Here is a 15,785-nt window from a genome sequence, read left to right as displayed (position 1 = left end):
TTTTGTATCTTCAATGTGCAAAAGTTATTTGAAATTTCTGACCATGCTCTATTTATAGGAGACCAAGAAAGTATTTCATTAATGCTTCCAAGTGATTAAAGTAGCTGAATAGTCAACTAACCGTTGGGAGTATCGGACGTCCGGTACATCTGAAACTTGCGTCCGACAGCAGGCAGTGAATTTGAAAATTCTTCTTCAATTCTATCGGACGTCCGGTGCTTGCGTCCGAAAGCAAACAATGAGTTAGAAGAAATATCTCAATTTTATCGAACGTCCGGTATTGTCTTTGTGAGCGTCCGACAGCTTTCGTCGAATTTGAAGGATCCTATCGGACGTTCGATGCTTACGTCCGATCGAGATCAGTGAGTTAGGGGGCATGTCTTATTTCCTTTGGACGTCTGGTAATGGAGTTCTTCATGCGTCCGAAGTTGCGCAATGATTATCGGACATCCAATCCAGTCTTCATGAGCGTCTGACAGTTTTCAGCACCCTTTGTCTCTTTCAATTGTACTTAATTTTTGAACCTGATATGTTTCATTACTGAAAAGATATTTGAGGAGATATTAGTACTATCCATTTATTTTGTAAATATCAAAAGATAGGGATCAAGATCAACAATAAGCATCTACAAGAATTTGAAGTAGTGTGCCCAAGTACGAAACCTCCCGAGGTGACTGAAGAGTAAATTAAACTAAGAGCATTTCCTTTCTCTCTCAAGGACTCGGCCAAGGATTGGTTGTATTACCTGCCGGTAGGTAGTATTACCACCTGGGTGAAACTGAAGAAAAAATTTTTGGAGAAGTATTTTCCTGCCTCCCGAGCTGCTAGTTTGAGAAAAGAGATATGTGGCATTAAACAGCAACCAGGGGAGACCTTATACGAGTACTAGGAGCGGTTCAACAAATTGTGCACCAGATGCCCCCAGCATCAAATAAGTGACCAGTTGTTAATTCAATATTTTTACTTTGTCTTATTTTGTCTGACAGGAACATCATTGATGCCGCAAGTGGTGGAGCACTGGTGAATAAAACCCCTGAAAAGGCATAGGAGTTGATTAAGGAAATGGCACAGAACTCACAATAATTTGGCCCCAGAGATAATGTCCCCACTCGTCGAGTGAATGAGGTGGAAGGTTTGCCTATTCAGTAGCAATTGTCGGAGCTGACGTCATTTGTTCGACAATTGGCTATAAGAAATACACAATAAGTTAAGGTTTGTGGGATTTGTACCAACACGAAACATGCTACTGATATGTGCCCAATAATCCAAGAGGAAAACCCTGAACAAGTCAACATGGCTGACAACGTGCCCGCGCTAAGGAGGAGATCATCCGAAATTTAATTACGGAGAGAACCGCCAGCAAAATTTTGGTCAGGATAGGCTATCAGCGTTCCAGCCTCAATATCAGCCGAAGGCCTATCTCTCATCCTCCACTGGAGGAAACTCCTTCGAAGATCTGGTCAAGAGCTTAGCCGCAAGTACCACCCAATTCCAGCAAAGTACTGCTCAATTCCAATAGGAAACAAGGTCTGGCATGAAAAATCTGAAAAATCAGGTAAGTTACATGGCAACTACAATCAATCGTCTAGAGTCTCATATTTTTTGGAAATTGCCATCTCAACTCGAAGCAAACCTAAAGAACGTGAGTGACATGACCTTGAGAAGCGGCAAAAAAGTTGAAGGGTCCCAACTAGTAGTCCCTAAAGGTAAGAGCGATGAGCAAATAGAAAAGGAGTTTGAGGAAGAAGGAGGGGGAAATTCAAATCCCAAAATAATCTCCGACTCTCTTGTGAATCATAAATCTAATACTCCACCTTTTCCTAACAAGTTGGGAAAGCCAAGGAAACTAGAGAAGGAGAAAGAGATTCTGGAGATGTTCAGAAAAGTGGAGATAAACATCCCCATGTTGAACGCAATCGAACAAGTACCAAAGTATGTAAGGTTTCTGAAAGATTTGTGCACTAATAAGAGGAGACTAAAGGGTGATGAAAGAGTAGTGATGGGAGAAAACGTATCAGTTATACTCCAAAGGAAGTTCCCACCCAAGTGTAGGGATCCAGGTATGTTCATGATCCCATTTAAGATGGGAAATACTACAATTAAGAAAGCAATGCTAGATTTGGGAGCATCTATAAATGTAATATCTAAAACTATTTATGCTTTCTTAAATTTTGGGCCATTAAAAGAAACTAGAATCATAATTCAATTAGCAGACCGTACTTATGCTTATCTGGATGGGCTAGTTGAAGATGTCTTAGTGCAGGTAAATAAACTAGTATTTCCAATTGATTTCTATGTTCTAGATATGCGAGATGAAAAGTCTGTGAATCCGTCACCTATCCTATTAGGTAGACATTTCTTGAATACTACTAGGACTAAAATTGATGTAAATAAGGGTACTTTGTCAATGAAATTTGATAGGAAGACTGTACATTTTAATATTTTTGATGCCATGGGGTACCCTAAAGAGTCTAACTCGATTTTTGCTTTGAGTGTCATTGACCCACTTGTGAAGGGAGTTTTTGAATTTGATGGTAAGAATGAACAAGAGATAACTTTGACTAAGCATCTTGAGTTAGGAGCAACTCTTGATGTAGAACTAAGTGATGAACTACGACATATGGTTGAAGCATTACACTCACTTCCATCTATTTCTCTAAGATATGAGCTTGCTACCCTTTTTACACTAGAAACTCATCAAAAGTTGTTGTCTTCTATTGTACAGGCACCAAAGTTGAAGATCGAACCTCTCCCAAGCCATTTGAAGTATGTGTTTTTAGGAGACAAGGAGACGCTACTAGTCATTATCTTTGCACACTTGTCACCTAGTCAAGAGGACAAACTGGTTCGACTTATTCAAGATTATAAGAAAGCGATTGGATGGACCATTGCAAATATCAAAGGAATCAGCCCCTCCTTATGCATGCACAGGATTAGGTTAGAAGAGGATGCAAAACTAGTGAGACAAGCTTAGCGAAGTTAAACCCATTGATATTGGAAGTGGTTAAAAAGGAGATCCTTAAACTCCTAGATATAGGCATTATTTTTGCTATCTCAGATAGTCCCTGGGTAAACCCTGTTCAAGTAGTTCTTAAGAAGGCAGGGGTGATAGTAGAGGAAAATCAAGAGGGCAAAATGGTCCCAATTAGGAAGCCTATGGGATGGCGCCAATGCATTGATTTTCAGAAGTTGAATTCCGTAACAAAAAAGACCATTTTTCCCTTCCATTTATTGACCAAATGCTTGAAAGGTTGGCTGGTCAAATTTATTATTATTTTTTAGATGGCTTTTTAGGTTATTTTCAAATTACGATAGCATTGGAGGACTAGGAAAAAATCACTTTCACTTGCTCATTTGGTACTTATGCTTACCGAAGAATGCCTTTCAGGCTTTGTAATGCCTCAGCAACCTTTCAAAGATGTATGGTAAGTATTTTCTCTGAATATATAGAAAAGATTATTGAGATATTTATGGATGATTTTAGTGTCTACGGTGATAGGTTTGATGAATACCTTGATAATTTAGGTTTGATTTTGAAAAGGTGCATAGAAACTAACTTAATGTTCAATTGAAAAAAATATCACTTCATAGTAGAGTACGGTATAGTTCTAGGGCATGTGATACCAGTTAAAGGTATAGAGGTAGATAAAGCGAAGGTAGATCTTATTTCTGCTTTACCTTATCCCCTGAGTGTACGGGAGGTGCGTTTCTTTTTGGGTCATGCAAGATTTTATTAGAAATTTATCAAAAACTTTTCAAAAGTTGGAGCGCCGTTATTCAAGCTATTGCAGAAGGAAATGACCTTTGACTTTAACGATGAGTGCAAAATGGCGTTCGACAAATTAAAGGAGCTCTTGACATCACCACCCGTCATTCAATCCCCATATTGGAAGCTCCCATTCGAGATAATGAGCAACGCAAGTGACTATGCAGTGGGGCTGTACTGGGGCAAACGGTTGGCAAGGCAGCAAATGCGATCTACTATGCATCAAAATTTTGAATGGAACTCAGCTTAATTACTCTACCATTGAAAAAGAATTATTGACTGTTGTTTTTGCCTTAGAAAAGTTTAGGTTTTATTTACTAGGTGTGAAAGTAATAGTTTTTTCTGATCATCCAGCATTGTGGTACTTGTTGACCAAGAAGAACGCAAAAACCAAGGTTAATTAGATGGATTCTGCTCCTCCAAGAATTCAACTTGGAGATTCGAGATAAGAAGGAGGTGGAGAATCTAGTTACTGATCACTTGAGCCATTTGCTTACAGTTGAGGAGGATCCCCTATTGAGGGAGATTTTTCTCGAAGAACAATTACTTTCTGTTAATTCTTCTATTCCTTGGTTTGCTGATATTGTGAACTTTTTAGTGACCAATCAAGTACCTGCAGGTTGGCCAAAGGCTAAAAGGGACAAATTGAAGAGTGATGCTAAGTATTACATTTGGGATAATCCCTACCCTCGGAGGCAGTGCTTGGATCAGGTGTTAAGACGGTGTGGAAGTGCACATGAATTTCATTCTATACTCACTTTTTGTCATTCTTTTGCATGTGGAGGACATTTTGGACCTAAGAAAATAGCTCGTAAAGTGTTAGAAAGTGGCTTCTATTGGCCTACCTTTTTAAAGATGCATATTTATTCTGTAAGTCTTGTGATAGATGCTAAAGGGTAAGGAAGATTATACGTAGAGACCAAATGCCTCAAACTCCTATACTTTTTACTGAAATTTGTGATGTTTGGGTATAGATTTTATGGGTCCTTTTTCTTCATCCTATGGTTTCTTATATATCTTGTTTGCAGTTGACTATGTGTCCAAATGGATGGAGGCGAAAGCCACCCGAACCAACGATTCTAAAGTGGTTGCAGAGTTTATTAGATTTAACATCTTTGTTCGCTTTGGAATGCCAAGAGCTATGGTGAATGACAGGGGAACACACTTTTGCAACAAGACAATTGCTGTTTTATTCCGAAAATATGGTGTGTTCCACAAGGTATCCACGTCTTACCACCCGCAGACGAATGGTCAAGCTGAAGTGTCAAATAGAGAGAATAAGTTGATTTTGGAGAAAATGGTTCGTCCGGACAGGAAGGATTGGAGTTCAAAACTGAAAGATGCACTATGGGTGTATCGAACCGTGTACAAGATGCAAATTGGGATGTCGCCCTATAGATTAGTATTTGGGAAGTCATGCCACCTCCCGGTGGAATTTGAGCATAGGACATTTTGGGCGATTAAACAATGCAATATGGATCTCGAGAAAGTTGGAATGCATAGGAAGCTTCAATTGCAGGAGTTGGAAGAATTGAGAAATGAAACTTATGAGAATGCACTTATTCATAAGATGAAGAGCAAACTTTTTCATGATCAACAAGTCTCGAGAGAAACATTTATGGTTGGGCAAAAAGTTCTTCTTTCTCACTCGAGACTTAAATTTTTCCCAAGTAAGTTGTGTTTTCGATGGGTTGGTCCGTTTGTAGTCATTAATGTTTTTCATTTTGGTGCAATGGAGATCCAAAATTTGAAGGCAAAAAAAAAGTTCGTGGTGAATGACCATCGTCTCAAACCTTACTATGAAGGATTTTCCATTGAGGAAGTCGTGCCTAGGGTCATTTTCTGGTTAGGGAAATAGTCAACGGTCGTACCTTGACTGTCGAAAGAGTAAGGAAAACTGGCTATCAGAGCTTGTTGGTAGCTTTAACTAACCTAGTAATGGAGGAATAGAATATCTTTGCGTCAGTGATTATATATTTGGATCAGTGCTGAGAAGTTGAACCTTTGTGTAGAATTTTATTTACCATTGTTTTTATCTAATTATTCCTTTTTGGTATTGTTAAGTTAATCAAATTGTATTTAATTTTTATTGTTCTTTATTATTGTCCATTTAAATCCCCCATTTTCCTTAACTTAAAAAGAAACGAATTCCTGCCCATTCCCTGAGGAGACAACCCTGCTTGCCACTGTTTACAAGTTAATAATTTTCTGTCCGTTAGTCAATTCTGGTATATCAGATTAAGCAAATTATTCGAAACCAGGGTGAATCAAGTAACCCATTGCACATCCAGAGTCCCTGCTCTAATACCAGGAATTGATTGTTCAATGTCTTTGGTGGTAGTTAGGTTTTTTCTATTGCACAGGCTCGGCACCTGTCAGAAATCTCTATTTTTGATGAAAAATAATAATAAAAGCAACACCAATTCTACCAAAAAATAAAAAAATAAAAATGCATTTAAAGAAGAGATATATTTGATCAAAATTTTACCCTGATTAAATTTGAATTAGAGTACAAAACCCAAATGCTTAAGTAGTCTTGGGTATTATTCATTATTTTATGTATTCTTATTGTTTTTTTCATATGTAAATATGCAATTGCTATATTGTTTTAATATATATATATATTTTTTTGTAGTAGTTAGGGCAATCACAAGATATTATCAGTTTTTCATTTGCATTTTCAAATGCCAATACTTGCAACCATTGTGATCAATTTTCAATTTTATATGCTTTTCATATTATGAGAGGTAAAGTTAAATATATTATAAAAATATTAAACCAAGTTCCAAATTATGCATTTTTTGCTTCAAATTTTAACTCTTCAATTTGGCGGTTGAATATAGATTCAATGACAATATTTCTCCTTTGAAAATTTAAAATCATTCAATTCAAAATTAATATGAAAAATAACTAAAATTGGTGTTTTTATACTTTTGTATTGAATTTTCATTTCTACAAATTCACTTTATAATATTGTAACATTGACAATATGTTAAGCTATGTTTTGAATAAACAATAGATAAATTAGAACTCTCATAACAATAGAGATAGGAAATACCGATCACAATTACTACTATTTAAAAAACAAAATCCCAACACACACACGACATATTGTATACATATATATAGGTATGTATGTATATGTACGTATGTGTATTTCTCAAATGCATATGGGAGAATAATATAGATTTTTATATCGTATATATCTCCAATGGGAAAATGTGGTATTACTTTATTTTGTTTAGCAGGGTAGAAGAAAAATAGGGAGTAGAGGAAAGGGAAATGGAGGAGGTTGTGTGTGGGGAAGAGACGTTTGGGACTATCCTAGGGTTTGGGAGAATGGTGAAGAAAAAAGAATAGGAAATTGGGTGGCAAGGATAGAAAGCTAGAGGCTAGATATAAGCAAGGGAAATGGAATAGTAGGCAGTTAAAGAGTGGTATGAAAGTCAAAAAGAAAAGATGAACTACAACAAAATTGAACAGAGAAGGGAGAAGAAAGAAGGGGATTGTGGAGATATGATAGGAAGCATGGCATCGTAGTAAGAGGTCTGAAAGTCGTAGACGACACCAGATAGCTAGCTATCAGGTGAGAAAGGACGGAAAGAGTGGTAGTTTTTAATAATTTTGAAAAATTTTAAAAACACATATTACAAAGATTTTTTTAAATCTATATTAAAGTTTATGAAGAAGACTATTCTATAAGCACTCAGCAATTCTAGGATTACAAGATGGGAGAAAAAAAAATTTCTAAAATTGAGAAAAATGAATTAGTTATAATTTATATATTAATATTAAAAATTTTGATATATGGGTATAACGTGATATATTGATAATTAAGTTTACAATTAGTCTATCATGTAAATCATTATAAATTAAATTATTTTATTCAAATTGATATCATATATTGATAGACAATTGGTAAACAAATTTTGGTTTCAAATTATTTAAGATTTTTTTTTAAATTATAGGATTTTATTGCACTGAAAGGGAGAGTACGACTTGAGAAATGAGAAAGGAATACAACTATTCCATTACATGGCCAGAGTGATGAACCATCCTAATATAAAGCAGTTAGACCTTATTTAGGGTAACTAAGCCTATAATATGCCTAGGAATTTGAGTCACAGAGAGGATTGAGCAGTATTGTGAAGAGCTTGTAAGCATAGCTAGAGCGTTTACCACCGCATTAGCCTCCCGAAAAGTGTGGGTGAAGTCGAAATATTTGCTTAGGGCTAATTCTTTGATGCGAGAGACAAACCGCCATATCCTTCATGGAACCTGAGTTTTGCCTAGCAACATGAGCACTAGGTCTTTGGAATCCATTTCAATTTCCACATTATTGAAACCATGCTCCGTGCAAAGCTGTACCCCTTCAAGAAAGGCCAAGGGCTCTGCCTCCATGTTTGACCTAATCCCAAAAAAACATTGCAAATCCAAACAAGACATTCCTGAAAGGGTTTCGAATAACATCACCCTCGCCTGTATAGCCAGGGTTGCCTAGGGACGATCCATCTGCATTTAGTTTCACATAGCCAAGAGCCGGATATTTTCATAGAACCGAGAGTGGAACTTTAGGCTTAGGCTTGGATAATCGGGATACCAACCCCAAATTTACTAGCATAGGATCCTCAATCATAGCCTGGACAAAAGGAAACGCTTGCGAGATGGACAAGACTGACAACTGGATCTACCAACAAACCTGCATATGACAAGTGTTACCACCATTATAGAAGAGGTGATTTCTAGCATTTCAAATCTCCTAGCAAATGATCAACGGTAAGATTATAAGCAACATCCCTTTCATTGAGTTAAATGAGCCATTGGACCACCAATGTTATAACCGCAGCAGAACACCAATTGATGAAAATGCTGGGAGCTAAAGAGCACGGGAAAAGAAACCCCAAATAGCTGCTGCAAATCGACAATCCAGTAGCACACGATCACGTCTTTCCTCAATTGGGCAAAAAAGGCACTTGGAGAGAAACTAGAAACCAAACTTTCACAATGCTTCAGGAAACGGAAGATACTCGTTCAACATTCTCCACATGAAGATGGAGATCTTGTAAGGGAGGCGGCGATCCCAAATTAATTTCCTGGCACTGAGAGCCACTCGCGCACCTTGGGTTGCCTCATATGCAGAGAAGGTCAAGAACTTCCCCGAGACTGTAAAAGTCCAGACTTACTTTCTCTCCTAGAAATCCAGATCTTCGGAGAAGTGATCGACTGTAGCTTGTGCAGAGAGCATCCGCTTCCACACCCTAGAAAAGATTCGTCGCGTATGGCCCGAGCCATACATGGATTGCATGAAGCTGGCCCACAATGACCCCACATTCCAAAACCGCCACTATAGCTTGCAGCTGAATGCCATTTGCACATCACTGAAACTCCGCAAACCTAGCCCATACTCAGTTGTAGAGTAAAAGAAAGTCCATTTTATACTTACTAAATAAACTTTTTTTAACATGTTAAGCATACACATCTTTGATTTTTTTTTTTTTTGCTTTTTCATAAACTTTATCCTATACTATAATATATACACACACATTAGTATCTATTGTTTTAAATTGAAATACAAACCCATGCATAGTACAGGTCAAAATGCTAGTATATATATATTGCAGGGCGGGTTTTAGTGGAGACGTCTGGATTGCTTTAAAACTCCCATACTTTTTTGGATTTTTCATTTATTTTAATACGTAAATTCAATTAAAAAGTTTGAAATAATGATTTACAACTAATCCTATGACAATTCAAATTTAAAATTTAAAACTTCCCTACTTTAAATGAGTGCATAATAAATCATTTACATTTTGTTTTCAAACTTTCACCCCTTTTGCCTTCCATAATTAAATAAAATAAATTTGGATAATGTGATTAGTTCCATTATTTAATCATTTACATAGTAACATCTTTAACACTTTCCTTCCAAGTATATATATAAATTTGTCAAATATTCTGATGACATATCCAATTATAACCATTCTTTAACCATTTAACCTATTACAACTAATCAAATTTATTAGCCTTAAACTTACCTTATTAGACAATTATTCCCACAAATGAAATAAACATTCTGACATAAAATGTCACCTAAATAATTGTTGACATGTGTAAAACTCCATCTGGGTAATTTTTCATATAATACATATATCAAAAAATGCGCAAAAATAAAATTTTTATATTAATTTTAAATTAATAAAGGGGCACTTAGATTTTTTTTTGAAGCGTTTATCAAAAAAATTTAAAACAAATATTTGTTTAAAATGGTCATTGCAGAAAGTAGTGGTATTTCACCAAAGTTATACCTATTTACTTTTTCTCGACGACTATAATTCTAACTTTTTATTTGAAAAAAAAAAGCACTTGAAAAATGAGATAATGAATCCAAAATAATAAAAGAAATAGAAAATTAGGAATATAGGGCTAGAGAAGATAAAAATGAGGTAACAAATCTTAAATAGTACAAATAGTACAAATATAGGAGTATCGGTTTGGGAAGGGTAAAGTCAGGGGAGCTGTAGTTGTGGGTTAGGATAAAACTACTAAAATAGGTGATTTATATGAGTTAAATGTTGTAGGTTGGGATAAAACTACTAAAAGGATGCAGGAAGCACGAGTTATGACCAAAAGAATTCAAACATCTGGAAAGGTGTGTGGACCCTACAGATGAAACACAAACTCAAACATTTCATCTGGAGGTGCCTACGTCACAGCTTGCCAGTGAATGAACAAATAAACAAGAGAACAAGAAAAGGCAGCCTAGTGTGTAGATGCTGTGGGGAAATAGTGGAGACAATAGAACATATGCTATTTTTCTGCAACAATGCTAAAACCACCTGGAAGCTAGCACCACTACAATGGGACGGTTTGAAGGACATGAGGAGCAACTTTGTAAGATAGTGGGAAGGGATATTAGGAGCTAAAAAAAGGGAACAAGGATAGGAGCACTTAACACTAACTGTAAATATCCTGTGACAAATATGAAAAACAAGAAACAGGAAAGTATTTGATGAAAAAAATGCAGATCCAAGAAAGTCAGTGTAAAAAGCTCTACTAGAGTGGGATAAGTATATAGAAGCCCAGAACAATATAGTTGGAGAGTTCATTCAACAAACAACCAACTCAAGCAGGGTGGAGAAATGGAATCCACCATCAAGAGGACTAATAAAGATCAACTCTGATGCTGCTTTTTCAAAAATATGAAGAAGAGTGGAATAGGAGCAGTGGCTAGAAATGCAGAAGGGAAACTGATGAAAGCATGGACCAGAGCTGAAATAAAAACAAGCGAGACACTGGTGGAGGAAGCAGTAGCAATTCGAATTGGAATGCAACTGGCTTGAGAAGCCAATTGGAGAGAAGTAGAGTTCCAGTCTGATTGCAAGGAGGTGGTGGACATGATAAACAAGGAAAATCGAAAAGAAGCCGGAGTAGATATCATCTTTGAGGACATTGCAAACATGAAGTGTTTGTTTGACAAATGTACTTTCTCTTTTGTCCATAGAGCAGGGAACAAGTGTGCACATAGTTTAGCAAAGTTTGTGGTCAAACTACCTAGAAATGTTGAATGGGAAGAGTGCTTTCCCATGTGATGTGTGCATGGGCGAGGGTCTTGACTCAAGTTCGAACACTGACCCAGTGAGAGTTTTACTTGGTCCTATTACACGTACAAGGGCAAAGAGATTCAAAGAGTCCCCGCAAACCCTTGTTCGAAATGTCCAAGATTAACAAGGTGTTTATAGAGACATTGAAGGTTTGAAGGATGTTAATCAAGTTGTCTACACTTTGATTCAAGCTGATGAAGTTTAATGTTCTGGTACGGGCACGCTTTATAAGGACCTGTCTTCTACCATTAAGTTAATTCACTGCGGCAAAGTCATTATAAGGTGTGGGCACGCTTTATAAGCTCCAATCATCTGTCCATCTAGTCACTTTATCTAGTTACTTTATTTAATTGTCATTTAATTTAGGTTATAAGTGATTCCAAGACACATTAGGTCTTGTAAGGCTATAAATAGGCCACACCTCCAACGTTTGTGGTTATGTAATTTTGAGAATAAAATTATTTCGTTTGCCTCCAAAATCGAGAGCATCCCTCTTACTTGCTTGACAAGGGTTCCTTGATCAATCTCGCGTATTGTCCTTGATTGTTCAAGTCGGCCTATCTACTTGAGTATCCACCTCAATTAGAGTTGCTGTTCTAACACCTTTAATCAAGTCGAGCCATCCTTCTTGATTGTAGGTTCCATCAACCAAACGTTTGATAATCCTTCTAGATTCTTGGGGCGTGTCGTGCTACGGGTCTCGGAATAAGTTGACCGAGGAATGTATTAGTTAGCTTCAGAGCTGATTGAGGTATCAAATCGTTATATCCACTTGCTTGATTTTGTTTAGTTCGTTCTAGGGTTTATCGCTTTCTGCTGACTTGTTGCTTGTTGTCCGAAATTGTGTTCCTTCATTTGTCATGAAATTCTGTCTGAGTGTCGTTAGGGTCTTTTTCGTTGTCTTACAAATCTTTTCAAGTTGAGTCACTAGTGTTCCTTCGTTGTCTTGTGTCTATTGCTGTCCGAATTCCAATCTTGTTGTTCGTATGTTATCCAACTTGTTAACTTGTTTTCAAATCTGAATTTTGCGAAACTTGTTGGTGTTGCGTGAATCTTGAAAGATCCTACAAGAAATCTTGAGTTTCTTGAATTTCTTGACCATATTCTTGGAGTTCTTGAAATTCTTGACAACCTTCTTGGAAATATTTGGGGTTCCAAACACTTCGAGACTTCCAATCTTGAGGTTCTTGAAATCTTGACAATTTTCTTGAAGAATCTCGAAGTTCTTGAAAGGATCTTGAACCGTGTGAATTGGCCAACGAACAAATCTGGAAATTCTTCCATTCGTCCAAGTGTTGTGTTGTTCTTGTCCGTGATAGTCAAAAAAAACAAACAAAAAACAAAAAAAAAAAAGAGAAAGGAATCGGTTCGCAAAAACAAACAAGAGAAAAAAAAAGAGGAGCAACCGAATTGTGTTAATTTTGTTGGAAGAAGTGGGATCCTAGTCCTTTCTTGAGAAACCAATTGAATTGCAGATTCTTACTTGGCTTTGGAACTTTCTAAAGTTGTTTACAAGAAGAAAAAGGGTTTTTCAAAGGTTTCCAAAACCTACTTGTTTTCAAATTCAATTAGGAAACTAGTGGACAGATTGGATAACTCTCATATTCTCACTTGATTAAGTCCATTCAAATTAGGAAACTAGTGGGCAGCTTGTCTCTCTTTCCTATTCTCGGCTTTGAGTCCACCCGAATTAGGAAACTAAGTCCATTCGAATTAGGAAACTGGTGAACCGCTTGTCTCTCTTTCCTATTCTCAAATTTTTGAGTCCATCCGAATTAGGAAACCCCTAAATCAATCTGCAAACCGTGATCCAATTCATGTTCTAAGTGTCTTCATTCTTTGGCTACTCTTATGAGAAAAGATTGGTGAATAATTTAGAATCTGTGCGGCATTACTCAAGTTACTCGATCTGGCAAGGTAAGAGTTTGGTAAGACAATTAGAGTGACTTTTGAGTGAAACACGAGCGTGAGCGAAACACTTAGGGAGTGAAGTAAGGCTACACTTGTATTGTTTTCTTGTTTGCTAACTCTTGACAGGGGTTAAAGAACGAAATCGAGCAAACTAATCCGGCAGCCGATTATGCAATGATGTTCAACGCCATGAAATCCGAACTTAAGAGGATTAGTGAACAACAAATGGAGAAGATGTATAACCGGTTCGATGAGCTATCCAAGAGCTTTACTAAAGGCTCTAGATCCAAGTCCAATAACCGACACCAAGGCGATTCTAAAAGGTTAAATTATGATGACTACTCGGCTAGTGATGATGATGAGAGAGCCGAGAGCCCTAAGAAGAACAACACTAAGGATGTGCTAAGGGGACTTAAAATTAAAGTTCCTACCTTCCAAGGTAAGAGTGATCCGGAGGCATACTTGGAATGGGCATACTTGGAATGGGAAAACCGAATTGAAATGGTCTTCAACTGCTATGACTATAGCGAGGAACAAAAGGTGAAGGTTGCTACTGTTGAGTTCACCGAATATGCATTAATTTGGTGGGATCAAGTAAGGACTGGAAGGAGAAGGAATTGTGAGCCACAAGTCCGAACTTGGCGTGAACTCAAAACAATGATGCACAAGAGATTGGTTCCAAGCTACTATAACCGAGATCTCCATTCGAAGTTGCAAACTCTCACTCAAGGCAATATGAGTGTTGAGAATTACTATAAGGAGATCGAAATGGCCATGATGAGGGCTAACATCCAAGAAGATAGTGAGGCTACAATGGCGAGGTTCCTTAGAGGTTTAAACCCTGAACTTCAAGAAGCTTTAGAACTACAACATTACTTGGATATGGGTGAATTGCTTGAGCTAGCTATCAAGGCCGAAAGGGGAAAGAAACAAAGGAGAGATGTTTGATCCTATACCACCACAAATCCGAATATGTGGAAAGGAAGTCAGCTAAGGAAAACTCCCCACGATGCTGGAAATTCGGTTACATCGTCCACCCCTAGCCGAACCCAAGGTAACTTCCCTAACCAAAATTTCAATTCTACCCCAATAAGGTTGTTGATCCGTCCAGGTCCAATTCAAAACCTACTCAAGAAACTCCTAAGACTAGGAGTAGGGACATTAAGTGTTACAAATGTCAAGGTTTTGGACATACCCAATCTCAATGTTCAAATCAAAGGGTTATGCTTATAACTCACAATGGGGACGTCGTGTCAATTGATGATGATTGTGAGAAAATGCCGGTTTTGACCAAGGAAGAAGGTGAACTTGATTCAGCCGAGGAGGAGTGTTCACCAACCCAAGGTGAAATTGGTTGTTTGGTCGCGAGGAGAGTGGTCATCGCGCGTGTTAAGGAGAATGAGCAATTACAATGGAAAAACTTGTTTTACACTCGGTATAAAGTAAGTGACAAAGTATGTAGCCTTATCATCGATGGCGAGAGTTGCACTAATGTTACGAGTTTGTTAATGGTGGAGAGTTTAGGGCTGCCTACAACCAAACATCCACATCCCTATCGACTTCAATGGTTAAGTAAAGACAGTGAAGTCCGTGTCTACAAGCAGGTATGTCTTCCTTTCTCGATTGGCAAGTATTGTGATGAAATCATATGCGATATTGTACCTATGCATGCTACTCATGTGATACTAGGAAGACCATGGCAATTTGATAAGCATGTTATTTTTGATGGTAAGTCTAATAAATATACTCTTTTGCACAATGATAAAAGGATGGTTCTAACACCTCTCATACCTTCACAATTGTACGAGGACCAACTTAAGTTGTAAAAGGAATGTGACTTAGACCGTCAAAAGAGAAAACAAAGGGAGGCCGAACCTGGCCAATGTTCAAACTCGAAGTTTGAGCAATCGGCCAAGGGGAAGAATGTTGTCTCTAGTGTTACGAATGATCAAACATTAGTTAAGTCAAATACTAGAAAACAAAGCATGATAATAAAGGCTAAAGAAGTTAGGAAAGTTGTGCATTCCAATCAGCCTTTGTTACTTGTGATATGTCGACATATGCTTTTGAATGTTGATGAACTCGATAAGGCATTGCTTTCGAGTGTAGTTGCTTTGTTGCAGGAATTTGAGGACGTATTTCCTGACAAGATCTCTGATGGATTACCACCCATCCGAGGGATTGAACATCAAATATACCTTATTCTTGGAGCACCTCTACCCAACAAACCCGCCTACCGGATGGGTCCGGAAGAAATTAAAGAACTTCAACGGAAAGTTGATGGCTTACTAGGTAAGGGTTGGGTTAAGGAAAGCTTGAACCCATGTGCCGTTTTTGTTATTCTTGTTCCTAAGAAAGATGGTACTTGGCGCATGTGTACTGATTGTAGGATTGTAAATGCTATAACTGTTAAATACCATCACCGTATTCTTAGACTAGATAATATGCTAGATGAACTTGAAGATGCTGTCATCTTCACGAAAATTGACTTAAAAAGTGGCTATCAT

At 37.4% G+C, this 15,785-nt stretch overlaps 1 protein-coding gene and 1 non-coding gene across 2 annotated transcripts; one reads left to right on the top strand and one right to left on the bottom strand.

Annotated features, from left to right (window-relative positions):
- Nucleotides 1–826: 826 nt before the first annotated feature.
- Nucleotides 827–933, bottom strand: LOC113767165. Its single transcript, XR_003467887.1, has one exon. It is a non-coding gene; the product is annotated as a small nucleolar RNA R71 (small nucleolar RNA).
- A 718-nt stretch (nucleotides 934–1,651) lies between these two features.
- On the top strand, nucleotides 1,652–2,974 carry LOC113766703. Its single transcript, XM_027310868.1, has one exon. The coding sequence runs from the start codon at nucleotides 1,652–1,654 to the stop codon at nucleotides 2,972–2,974; it is 1,323 nt and encodes a 440-aa protein (XP_027166669.1).
- The last annotated feature ends 12,811 nt before the right edge of the window (nucleotides 2,975–15,785 follow it).

This window comes from Coffea eugenioides, chromosome 3 (assembly GCF_003713205.1).
Source record: "Coffea eugenioides isolate CCC68of chromosome 3, Ceug_1.0, whole genome shotgun sequence".
NCBI classification, from domain to species: domain Eukaryota; kingdom Viridiplantae; phylum Streptophyta; class Magnoliopsida; order Gentianales; family Rubiaceae; genus Coffea; species Coffea eugenioides.
The sequence above is the reverse complement of the archived record's forward strand: the minus strand, read 5'-3'. Positions and strand labels throughout refer to the sequence as shown.

What these genes read in the sequence shown, in the direction of transcription:
- LOC113766703 (XM_027310868.1), top strand. Translation starts at nt 1,652, where the DNA reads ATGACCTTGAGAAGCGGCAAAAAAGTTGAAGGGTCCCAACTAGTAGTC.